The sequence below is a fragment of the Pimephales promelas genome, chromosome 17, assembly GCF_988280905.1.
Source record: "Pimephales promelas chromosome 17, fPimPro1.hap1.1, whole genome shotgun sequence".
Lineage (NCBI taxonomy): Eukaryota > Metazoa > Chordata > Actinopteri > Cypriniformes > Leuciscidae > Pimephales > Pimephales promelas.
Genome location: NC_142785.1, coordinates 129,680 through 142,820, shown reverse-complemented (window position 1 = coordinate 142,820; position 13,141 = coordinate 129,680). Strand labels below are relative to the sequence as shown.

General features: G+C 40.2%; 2 protein-coding genes and 1 non-coding gene across 3 annotated transcripts; 1 reads left to right on the top strand and 2 right to left on the bottom strand.

Moving 5' to 3' along the window:
* The first annotated feature begins 1,294 nt into the window (after positions 1-1,294).
* On the top strand, positions 1,295-6,685 carry mrpl58 (mitochondrial ribosomal protein L58). Its single transcript, XM_039653698.2, has 6 exons — positions 1,295-1,509; positions 1,589-1,616; positions 2,762-2,821; positions 3,651-3,733; positions 3,805-3,974; positions 6,417-6,685. The coding sequence occupies exons 1-6, from the start codon at positions 1,339-1,341 to the stop codon at positions 6,499-6,501; spliced, it is 597 nt and encodes a 198-aa protein (XP_039509632.2). The 5' UTR covers positions 1,295-1,338; the 3' UTR covers positions 6,502-6,685.
* Positions 6,686-7,224: 539 nt separating this feature from the next.
* Positions 7,225-7,297, bottom strand: trnar-ucg (transfer RNA arginine (anticodon UCG)). Its single transcript has one exon. It is a non-coding gene; the product is annotated as a tRNA-Arg (tRNA).
* A 296-nt stretch (positions 7,298-7,593) lies between these two features.
* On the bottom strand, positions 7,594-12,929 carry LOC120464336 (uncharacterized). Its single transcript, XM_039653749.2, has 4 exons — positions 12,585-12,929; positions 10,828-10,899; positions 10,421-10,701; positions 7,594-10,086 (listed from the first exon to the last, which is right to left on the bottom strand). Exons 1-4 carry the CDS (start codon positions 12,685-12,687, stop codon positions 9,508-9,510), a joined length of 1,035 nt encoding a protein of 344 aa, XP_039509683.1. The 5' UTR covers positions 12,688-12,929; the 3' UTR covers positions 7,594-9,507.
* Between the last annotated feature and the right edge of the window lie 212 nt (positions 12,930-13,141).

The window sequence follows — 13,141 nt, the reverse complement described above, 5'->3', positions numbered from 1 at the left end:
AGAAAAGAAAACTTTGCTCTTGTTTATGAAGGAAATGTATGATTTATTGTGAAACGCACTTGATTTTCTCTCCAGGTTTCTGCTGGAAACAAAGAACTGATTTCTGGATAAAGATTGTGCAATTCATTTGTTGACGAACTACAGTAACTGCAGGCTTGTCTGGTGTGTAATGATGTATTATTCAGTTAACTTTCAGAGCGGCTGTTTGCTGTAAACACTCGCCGCTCCATGAAGAACGAGGGCTGGACACACACATCTTTGCACGCCCTTGAATATGTATGCCAAGGCCTATTCCTTAAAACCAGTACAGTCAACAGATGAAACAGCTGCTTCTGAAACACTACTCCACGGGGATGAACCCTACAAGCTGTAAGCTGCATACCCATACTGGTTTCCCACAGGGTTAGGGGTGAGTCTGGTGCCCGTCCTCCGGGGATCGGGACATGCTTCACCGCAAGAACATCTGTGCTTTTTAATGTGGAAATCTGGTGCACTTTGACAGTGAAATTAAGAAATTAATTCCAACCTATATTTGGTATTAGATTATATTTAACATTAGTTCCACCTAACCTATATAGTGTGCAAATTGAACAAAGAAAAACTAAAACCCCCTTAATATAGTGTGTCAGTGGGTTACATTTACATAATTATAGTTATAAAATGAATCTCATGAAACTAATAGCAATATTGAAAAACAAATGCACTGAAAATACTTTCATAATTAGTTTTGTACTAATGTCAATACTTGGAAGAGAAACATGATCTTTTATTTAGGTGGAAAACATGGTTTACAAACGCGTCTCATTACAATTAGTAAAATGCGTCGAATATGCAGATGAGGGAATAATATTTACCAACTGGGTAATGGGTTCCTACACTCATAGCCTAATGTTGTGATTAGCCCAGTTCTTTCACTCGCTCATCTCTCACACGCTCCGTTTCTTGTTTTTCACGTTATTTCTCTGCACTTGCGTTTCTTCTCCATCTCTGATGTTGACCGTTACACACATGCGCGCTCAGAGCCCAGAGGGGGGAGGAGTTTAAAGGTGTGATTGGACCAGCCCAGTGTCGATCAAGAAAAGAACCAATGGGCCGCTGATCTACGCGTTTCATGGGCCGGTCTGTGAGAAGAAAACCTAGAATCCCCAGCGCCGCAAATGGGCTCTATCAAAGCCAGTCTACGGAAAGCCTGTTCGAATTTTTGCTTGTAGTTCCACCAAAGTTCCACTGGGGGCAATAGTCGGAGTGCAAAATGAATGGGAGTTCAGAACCCGGAAGTTTAATGTGAGTGGGAGTTCTCGTCATATTAGACTTTCTCTGGTGTTCTTTATTTTCAACATGGCGGTGGCATCTATGGTTACAAGTTTCTGTTTCTTGCAGCGGTATAACCTGTCATGCTCGAAGAATATATGCTATCCATTAGTAACTGTATTCAGTAATCAAACGCGATCGAAGCGCTATGCAGACAGCTGTTCTTTCCACGTGAAAAAAGCATCGCATATTACACAGGTGAAACATGTTCTTCTGTATTTACTTTAAATTACAATTTAACGTGTTTAAATGTCAACACGTTTCTGTTTATTGTCAGGACGATCTGCTCTCGCGCATCCCGGTTGGTAAGATTTCCTCATTAACTTATAATTGACTGAGATCATGATGTTAACTGACTGAGATCAGATGATGTTATTATAACTGTCTGAGATCAGATGATGTTATTATAACTGACTGAGATCAGATGATGTTATTATAACTGACTGAGATCAGATGATGTTATTATAACTGTCTGAGATCAGATGATGTTATTATAACTGACTGAGATCAGATGATGTTATTATAACTGACTGAGATCAGATGATGTTATTATAACTGTCTGAGATCAGATGATGTTATTATAACTGACTGAGATCAGATGATGTTATTATAACTGACTGAGATCAGATGATGTTATTATAACTGACTGAGATCAGATGATGTTATTATAACTAACTGACTGAGATCAGATGATGTTATTATAACTGACTGAGATCAGATGATGTCATTATATCTGACTGAGATCAGATGATGTTATTATAACTGATTGAGATAAAACGATATTATTATAACTATCTGACTGAGATCATATGATGTTTTTATAACTGTCTGAGATCAGACGATATTATTATAACTGACTGAGATCAGATGATGTTATTATAACTGATTGAGATCAGACGATGTTATTATAACTGGCTGACTGAGATCAGATGATGTTATAACTGACTGACTGCAGATGATGTTATTATAACTGTCTGAGATCAGATGATGTTATTATAACCGACTGACTGAGATCAGACAATGTTATTATAACTGACTGACTGAGATCAGATGATGTTATTATAACTGATTGAGATCAGATGATGTCATTATATCTGACTTAGATCAGATGATGTTATTATAACTGACTGAGATCAGATGATCTTATTACTGTCTGATTGAGATCAGACAGTGTTATTATATTCAAAATTCAAAATTGCTTTATTGGCATGACTGTACATCATACAATATTGCCAAAGCTTGGAATACATAGAATAATTATAAAGACATCAACATAGTAAAATAATATAGCATTTTAAATTGACTGAGATCAGATGATGTTATTATAACTGACTGAGATCAGATGATGTTATTATAACTGACTGAGATCAGACGATGTTATTATAACTGATTGAGATTATTATGTTACTGGCTGAAGTCTGAATGTCCTGAAACAGTCTTCTTCCCCCAGAGAAACTGAAGATAACATACAGTCGGAGCAGCGGACCAGGCGGTCAACATGTCAACAAGGGTAAACTGTGTCTAGTGTTCGGTGTGAAGGTGTTCTGTCGGTCACTTGTAGTGCTGGGCGGTGAGACCAAAAATCCACATCGGTTTCGTGGTATATGACGGTATTTTTTCTCCAAGTAAGACTGGTTGTTAACCAATGATTAAGAGAGTAAATACTACAGTAGATTGACTTAGAATGCCCTATTTTAATGGCATGCGTGAGTATTGTAGAAAAAATCCACACTAGTATTGTTACAGGTTTGCAAGGCTGTTTATAAAGAGGCGCTGTAGGAGCGGCAGAAATGTTGTTCATAAATGCTGCTTTATCAGGAAAGATCAAGAAAGATTCAATTGAACATCGAAACTTTTGCAAAGACTGTTAGTTCACTTCAGATATGTTCATATAAAAACACCCGCATCACGCTTTGACTTTGAACCATGCATTGCTCATGTTTATTCAACGATTTCAACACCAACCACAAATAGATTTTCCAAAAGGCTGTGTTGATATTGTGAACCAATGTATAGAAAACATTGTAATATAATTTGAACGCTATCATTTATAACCTCTCCATCTTCACCATCAGGCTCAGTAACACACACAGCTGTGTATCACCACAGCGAACAGTGTAAAGAACAGTCTGGCCCTCTCAAACAGGGTCATGACACGTTCCCAACATTGTTAAAGCGACATACTGTACACCAATATTGTGGTATTAAAATTTCATATCATAGCAAAAATAAACACTGGTAATCGGTATGAACCGGTATACTGCCCAGCACAAATCACTAGTGCTGTTTATTTAAGAATCACATTTTGGCACTTAACAGTCTGTAATATTTGTTTGCAGTCAATACGAAAGCAGAGGTGCGTTTCCATGTGCAGACAGCAGAATGGATTACAGAAGAAGTTAGGAGAGAGATTCTTCTGAAGGTGAGAGTAGCACATATAACATACATTTGTGTCGCATGCACTGCTCACGGCAGAAATACCTGTGTCAACAGAATACAACTCGTGTCAACAAAGCAGGAGAGTTAATTGTGACCTCAGAGATGAGCAGAAGCCAGCAGAGGAATCTTGAAGACTGTCTCCAGAAGATCTCCGAGATGATCACTGAAGCCAGTCGACAGAAACCAGAACCGTCAGTGGAGGATCTCGCTCTCAGAGCTCACAGGTTACAGAGATCACATGTTACAGAGATCACAGGTTACACAGATCACAGGTTACAGAGATCACCGGTTACAGAGATCACATGTTACAGAGATCACAGGTTACAGAGATCACAGGTTACAGAGATCACATGTTACAGAGATCACAGGTTACAGAGATCACAGGTTACACAGATCACAGGTTACAGAGATCACATGTTACAGAGATCACAGGTTACAGAGATCACAGATTACAGAGATCACATGTTACAGAGATCACAGGTTACAGAGATCACATGTTACAGAGATCACAGGTTACACAGATCACATGTTACAGAGATCACAGGTTACAGAGATCACATGTTACAGAGATCACATGTTACAGAGATCACAGGTTAGAGAGATCACAGGTTACAGAGATCACATGTTACAGAGATCACAGGTTACAGAGATCACAGATTACAGAGATCACAGGTTACAGAGATCAGGTTACAGAGATCACATGTTACAGAGATCACCGGTTAAAGAGATCACATGTTACAGAGATCACAGGTTACAGAGATCACAGGTTACAGAGATCACCGGTTACAGAGATCACAGATTACAGAGATCACAGATTACAGAGATCACATGTTACAGAGATCAGGTTACAGAGATCACCGGTTACAGAGATCACATGTTACAGAGATCACAGGTTACAGAGATCACAGGTTACAGAGTTCACATGTTACAGAGATCACCGGTTACAGAGATCACCGGTTACAGAGATCACAGGTTACAGAGATCACAGGTTACAGAGATCACATGTTACAGAGATCACAGGTTACAGAGATCACAGGTTACAGAGATCACAGATTACAGAGATCACATGTTCCAGAGATCAGGTTACAGAGATCACATGTTACAGAGATCACAGGTTACAGAGATCACATGTTACAGAGATCACAGGTTACAGAGATCACAGATTACAGAGATCACAGGTTACAGAGATCACAGGTTACAGAGATCACATGTTACAGAGATCACAGGTTAGAGAGATCACAGGTTACAGAGATCACATGTTACAGAGATCACAGGTTAGAGAGATCACAGGTTAGAGAGATCACAGGTTAGAGAGATCACAGGTTACAGAGATCACCGGTTACAGAGATCACCGGTTACAGAGATCACATGTTACAGAGATCACAGGTTACAGAGATCACATGTTACAGAGATCACATGTTACAGAGATCACCGGTTACAGAGATCACCGGTTACAGAGATCACATGTTACAGAGATCACAGGTTACAGAGATCACAGGTTACAGAGATCACATGTTACAGAGATCACAGATTACAGAGATCACATGTTACAGAGATCACAGATTACAGAGATCACATGTTACAGAGATCACAGGTTACAGAAATCACAGGTTACAGAGATCACAGGTTACAGAGATCACAGGTTACAGAGATCACCGGTTACAGAGATCACCGGTTACAGAGATCACATGTTACAGAGATCACCGGTTACAGAGATCACAGGTTACAGAGATCACAGGTTACAGAGATCACAGGTTACAGAGATCACAGGTTACAGAGATCACAGGTTACAGAGATCACAGGTTACAGAGATCACAGGTTACAGAGATCACAGGTTACAGAGATCACAGGTTACAGAGATCACAGGTTACAGAGATCACAGGTTACAGAGATCACCGGTTACAGAGATCACAGGTTACAGAGATAAAAGGTTACAGAGATCACAGGTTACAGAGATCACATGTTACAGAGATCACCGGTTACAGAGATCACAGGTTACAGAGATCACAGGTTACAGAGATCACCGGTTACAGAGATCACAGGTTACAGAGATCACAGGTTACAGAGCTCACCGGTTACAGAGATCACAGATTACAGAGATCACAGGTTACAGAGATCACATGTTACAGAGATCACAGGTTACAGAGATCACAGGTTACAGAGATCACATGTTACAGAGATCACCGGTTACAGAGATCACAGGTTACAGAGATCACATGTTACAGAGATCACAGGTTACAGAGATCACATGTTACAGAGATCACAGGTTACAGAGATCACAGGTTACAGAGATCACAGGTTACAGAAATCACAGGTTACAGAGATCACAGGTTACAGAGATCACAGGTTACAGAGATCACGGGTTACAGAGATCACAGGTTACAGAGATCACAGGTTACAGAAATCACAGGTTACAGAGATCACAGGTTACAGAGATCACAGGTTACAGAAATCACAGGTTACAGAGATCACAGATTACAGAGATCACATGTTACAGAGATCACAGGTTACAGAGATCACAGGTTACAGAGATCACAGGTTACAGAGATCACAGGTTACAGAGATCACATGTTACAGAGATCACGTTACAGCGCATGAAAGCACAATGGTGTCCTTATGCACTTATGCAACACTGTCACAATAATATTTTTGTTGTTTTTTTCCAGATTAGATAAAAGAAATTTGGAAAGACTCAAACAGAAGAAGATAAATGCTGCAACAAAACAAGGGCGACGAGTCGACTATGATTGAGCCCAAAATTCTGTATTATTACATTTGTTCTGTATTCATGTTTTTATTTTAAAAATCACAAAATATCACACTGTAAAGTGGTGTTTCTTTTGCTGTGTGTAATGCATAGCATATACTTAATTATATGTCACATTACTTTATAAAGAAAAATCTGAAAATTAAAGATTTGATAAAATAAATCAAATATTAGATTTGATACTCTGTTAAACTGTTAAAGCAAAGAGCTGGTTTATTATACTATTTGTGTGCATTGACTGTTAATAGAGGGCTAGACTGTTTTAATTAGAGTTCAGTGTATTTGCATGACACTAGAAAAAACCCATTACTCATCAATGTTCGATTGCCATCTATAAATGTGAATGAAACTTAAAATGGAATGACGTTTATAGAACTAAAACATTATTTGTCAAATACAAATTTCAACTTGATACGTAGAGAGACTAGCAGCATTGTTGGGTAAGTAAAGTAAAGGATGGTTTCGATCCATCTGGGTTATGGGTCCAGCACGTGTCTGCTCTGCTGTTGCTGATATGACGAGATATAATAATCAAGACTTATCCATAGTCACTGACATTCAGCATTAGTTCACATCGGAATGAGAATTTATAATTTGTTTTGAATTCAAGGTTTTCAAATTCTTTTCGAATATGGAAAACCAAATTCACGGTTTTCACATTTAAATTATATTGTTTTGCTTCTACATAAACCGAAGTTAAAAAAGAACGACCACGAAGGGACTCGAACCCTCAATCTTCTGATCCGAAGTCAGACGCCTTATCCATTAGGCCACGCGGTCGACGTAAATAAGCTGCAGTCACAACAACGATTTAAACTAACCGATACTAGTAAACCATTTTGTAATTGTTTTTTGCATGTTAAATAAAGCTAGAATTACCAACGAGTACTGTCCATTTAACGACCTTGTTTTGTTTTTAGGCTCGTTTGAGATGCCACACGCCTCGCAGCGAAAGCAGAAGAAAGTGAGCAGTGGAGTCGCTTAATTTAGTGGATCAGGTCCAGAAATGCAATCGACTTCAGCTGGAGATTTACCTTGACCTGTCCGGAATATTATAGACCTTTTTCACAAAAACCGGAAATACGTAATCGTTGTGGAAACGGAGTTCCCGTCAACTGTTAACACATCAGAAAAACCTACTCTGGGAGGAGAAAATTGATCAGAGAGTCTTCAAAACTTCGAAAAAATGTAAACTTGTCATGGTCCAGTTGTTGATGACTTTGTAAAATGCTGTGGTGATGCTTGTCTGCAGCTGATTTATCTAAGACCAAAGATATGATATTGATTTTAGAACTGAAGCTCATTCTTCCCAATATACGTTCATTAAAGGTAAGAAGGTGGAGTGTGTGGAAAGTTATTCATATTTAGGGAGTATTATTTACAATAAACTACATTTTGATGTGAATACCAGAAAGAAGTCTGTCAGTTTTATTCAACAGTTATCCTGAACTTTTTGCACTGCTGTTGCTATAGAACGATCAAAGATGAAGAAAAATTATACAAATATTAATTTATTCCTTGTACACTCAGATTGTTAAATACTCAGAATGGTATTAATATTTTAAATTTATATGTAGCCCAAGTTGTGTGTTCTTATTTATTTTGTTTTATATTGTGGTGTATATTTTATGTGCTTATTCCGCTGGATACAAATATCTTAATAAAGTTGAACATGAACTAACGTTACTTCAAAAATACGCAAATCATGAAACATAAAAAATAAACAAACAAGACGGCTTATTAGTGAATGGTGACATGAGAAGTACAGAAGATCACAGGATCAATAACATCCCGCCAGATTGCCTGAATCCATTTCCGTCGAACTTCATCGACAGGGAACTGACGAGGGAAGGAATGAAAACGACAGGTATGGCTGCTTTTGGGAAAAACAAAAAAGATCGGTATGCAACAACTCTCACTAGTTGCCTTCGGCGCTATCTGTTATGAATGGAGCGGAAGAAGATTACCACGACAATTGCGTATTTCCGGTCACAAATACGGAAGTTGTGAGAAAGGTCTATTGCGTCACCTTGAAATCAGGAGTTTGACCACACTCGACTCAGGCAAGACACATTTAGTTGGTTTTCTCATCGGTTTGGCGCAGAATTTTCTTTTCTCAAATGAGACCAACCCAAGCCGTTTTAAGTTGGTAACGTTAATAAATAAATGAATTGGGCGCTATAAAATAAGGCATCCGTTCAGCTGTTACAGTCACAGCACGGCAGACTGGTGACTTTATCAGTTTTGGAGGCAGATTATTTTGCTTGCATTGAATAAGCGTGCTGTGTGTTGTGCTACTGACCACTAGAGCGACAACAATTAAATAATTAAAGTTTATTCTTATTTTTCATTTTAAAACTGTCCATCTTCTGAATGGAGTTGTTTCCATTAAATATGACATTGTTTCCATTTTCACAAGATGTAATATAAATCCTTGGTGTTCCCAGAATGTGTGAAATTTAAGCTCAAAATAGCCCCAGGTTTATTAGCTGTCAAACAAAACAAGCCAATCTCACTGATCCAGAATCAGGTGTAACCAGCAGCGAGTGCAGCCTTACGGAGAGACTCAGGGAGAGCTTTTACACTTTTACACGTTTCTGAATGTTAGAGGAGACATTTATGTAGTTGTTGTGGAGTTACACTGATCATCTCATTGACTTAAACACAGGAAAAAGTCAGATTTTCATGATATGTCCCCTTTAATTTACTAGTGTAATAATTTTTGTGACAGAACTTTTGTCATAAAACAATAAAAACCCTTTGTGGAACAATTTTGTAAAACAACAAAACATGAAAACATACTTTTTATAGACACTGTATATTTTGATAATGTTAAAGAGTCCATATGTTTGTATCTTTCAAGCTATTAACAGTAACACGGATCCCAAACCATTGACTTAAATATAGCCTACTATAAACAACAGGATAGAGTTGATACACTACTCAGTTCCAGACGCAATATTATCAGCAGAGAAACGGGAAAGTGTTTATCAGTGTTTATCGGCCAGCCTCTGCAGCAGAGCGATGATGGTGTCCTGCTTAGAGGAGATCAGCTCGAGCGCGGTGGCCATCCTGGTCATAGCATCGGCCTCGGCCCGCGCGGCTCTCTCCCTGCGCCGCTCGCGCGCGTCTGTCCTGCGCTGAAGCTGCTCGTCTGAACGCGCGCGCTCCTCCTGACTGCGGAGGAAGCAGCGCAGGAGTTCGGTGCGTTCCTCGGCCGGCCCGGAGCCCAGCCGGAGCTGAGCCGGAGCTAAGCCGCCCCCATGCTGCAGAGCGGAGCCGAGCCGGAGCTGCCGAAGCCTAGAGCGTCTCAGAGCCGGGCGGATCACAGGCTTCGGCCGAGCGGAGTCAGTGCTGACCTGGCACCGCACCGGCACCAGCGTCGGGATCGGGGAAGAGGTCGAGATGATCCCCGTGGGAAGCAGACGAGGAGCCACCACAGGAACACTGCTGGATGGAGGGTCCTCGGATTTTACAGCTGCCTTGGCTGTAGTTGCAAATCCAACAAGAGTGGCTGAAGCAGGGCCTCGCTGAACAATATTAGTCTTTCCTAATATGTTATCCATCATCTGTGATTAATAAACAGAACAGAACAGAACAGCGAAGATCATTCAGACACACTGTGATTCCACCATCATACTGCTATGTGCATGATCCTCATCAAACGCTGTTATTCTAAGGGTAAACTACTCAACATTTACATTTTATTCTTCAAGTATTTACAGTAATTCAAGTATTCGAGGTCATTAGTGTTTCTAAAAAGGAACCGTATTTGAGACTCTAACAATAATATGATTTCTTGAATAGAGAATATAATGAATTCTTGGAGCAGACAATCATGTGATGAAAACATGCTGGAAGCTTAATGAAAGGCCTCATTATTAATCATTATTAATCTCTTACTTCGAAGTACTCCCACGAGGTCTTGGTTTGGCCTCCACACAGCAAGCTGCGATCTTTAACTCTCTTGTACGTCACGATGAGGTTATTCCATTTCCTGCGAATCTTCTCGACAGGTAAGGAGTGACCGTGACCTTCCAGCTCTTTCTGGACGCTCTGGAAGAGCAGCGATCGCTCCCTGGCGCTGTACACGTCCCAGCACCTCTGCATGGCCTCGATCAGGAGCACGATGGCGCCGTGGGTGAACTCGGACGAGCTGGAGACCGCCTCACTCCCGCCAACACCTGCGGCTCAGAGAAGGCAAATCAAAACATTTCACTATTCATGTAAACATCACATTATCTAGTTCATTTACAAATACTGCACAACACTTCATGAAATATGACGTAAATGTTCCATAACATACTGACCGTGTAGGACTTTGTTGTCTTTGTTGTTAAAAATTGCAGACGATGATAAAGCGTTGTTAACACTGATGGGATCTGTGACCACAAACACAGTGAGGAACATGAAATATCAATGCGTAAACATGAAGAAACACGACCAATCGAACAGTTCAAACAGCTCTGAGATCGAGAATCAAAATATTATAGCGTTTGTTTGTTAATGAACTTTGTTAATGTCTGTGAATTTTCAGCTCAAAACACCAAATCATTTATTATAGCTTGTCGTGTGAGCAAAAACGTGCCGTTTTTGTGTGTGTGTCCCTTTAAATGCAAATGAGCTTTATCGCCGCCTCCATTCAGAATCTCACTCACTGATCCAGGATCAGGAGTAACAGCAGCTTTAGCTCCGCCTTCCGGAGAGACTCAGGGAGAGCTTCACTTTTACACGTTTCTGAATGTTAGCGGAGACGTTTGTGTAGTTGTTGTGGAGTCACACTGATCATCTCATCATCATGTTGAACTCTTCCTCAAGTGTCCACAGTTCCTGAGACAGTGTTTATAAGACAGCGGTCACATGTTCTGCTCAATAGTGTTCAGTGTCGTCTGTGCTGACCTCAGAACAGTTTCAGGCTCAGCTGGATCTTCTCCAGTGCGTTACAACTGGGCTCTGTTGGCGTCGCCCAACCCAATGTCGCTGGTGTGTGTGTGTGTGTGTGTGTGTGTGTGAACGTGCAGATTAAGGGCCGGGAATATTATAATAAGATCCTTTTCATACGAAATCTGATCGGATCTAATCTGAATGATTTCATTCCTGTTAAAAATCAAAGATGGCGCTGCGAGTCATATTCATGAGGCATTGCCAGTCAAGTCACCTTCATTTATACAGCGCTTTTAAAAACAGATTGTTTCAATGCAGCTTTACAGAGAAAACAGGAAATTAAAGTGATTATTTTGGCTTTACAGCAGCTGAAATAAAGAAAATATTAACATATTAAAATGTCCAGATAAAGTTAGTTTTGATTGATGATTCACTTCACTGATTACAGATCACACTTAATTGTAATGTAGACATGCATTCTCTGTAAAGCTGCTTTAAAACAATATGTACTGTGCAAAGTGCTATAAAAATAAATGTGAATTTAATTTAATTGACAACATTTGCAATGAGCTTTTCTGGCAAAGTTCTTGTCTCCATGATAGTCTCTGATTGGTAGAACCCTCTTTAGGGATACTCCACTTTTTTTGGAAATGGGCTCATTTTACAACTCCCCCAGAAGTTGAACAGTTGAGTTATTACCGTTTTTGAATCCATTCAGCCGATTTTCTGATATTTAGAAGAATATCAGTAACCAGACAGTTTCTGGTCTCATTGGCATCCATAGTATTTTTTTTTTTTTATCCTACGACTGGATGCCACTGAGACCAGAAACTGTCTGGTTACTGATATTCTTCTAAATATCAGAAAATCAGCTGGAACGGTGAAACTCAACTGTTTAACTCTGGGGGAGTTGTAAAATGAGCCTATTTCCAAAAAAAGTGGAGTATCCCTTTAAGGATTTTGGGAAGTGCAGTTCTTCACAGGACAAATGAATATAGCTAAAACTACACTGACTTGTGCTGAGGTAGATAACCTGTCTAGAAATGTTTATATGTTATGCTTATAACACCTCTCTATGAATAAATTAAGTAGTTGGAGCCTAATTACGTCTCTATATTGAGCAGACAGTAGCCAACTGCAACTTTACTGAAGAATACAGCCAGATTGACTAACTCGAACTCACAGAGCAGGAGCGGCGCGGCGGGCTCGCGCTGAGAGGATGCGCGCGCAGATCTCGAGCCCGCAGGCGTGAGGTCATCATTCTCGAGCGGAGACTCCATCATCATTCCCTGATAAACCTCCTGGAGTTTCTCAACTTTCCTGAGCTCAGAGCAGCCAAATCCCACTCACGTGTTGTGCCATTTCCATTATACTACGACGAAAGTTGTAGAGAAATGATTTGGCCAGTGCAATCCGTGCGACTGTTTATAAAGATTTCAGATCAAGTGTAATGGCTGCGCTCCTCCGCATGTAACTGCGCAACTCTGCTGCGCATGTGTCTCGCGCCATTGGCTACTGGCCGCCTGCGTCACACACACGCGCAGTCTCTGCAGACGCACATCGCAGACACGAACACACTAAAGAAGATAGGCGCTCTCAGACCTGTGAGATCATTCAATTGGTGTAGCATCAGCCATCAGTCGGAAGGCTTGTACAAAACGCGGGTCTTTATAGAAATGTTTTAAAATGATGCATACTCAACACGCATATCTCTCTGTTAATGTTTACTGTTGTTCAGTC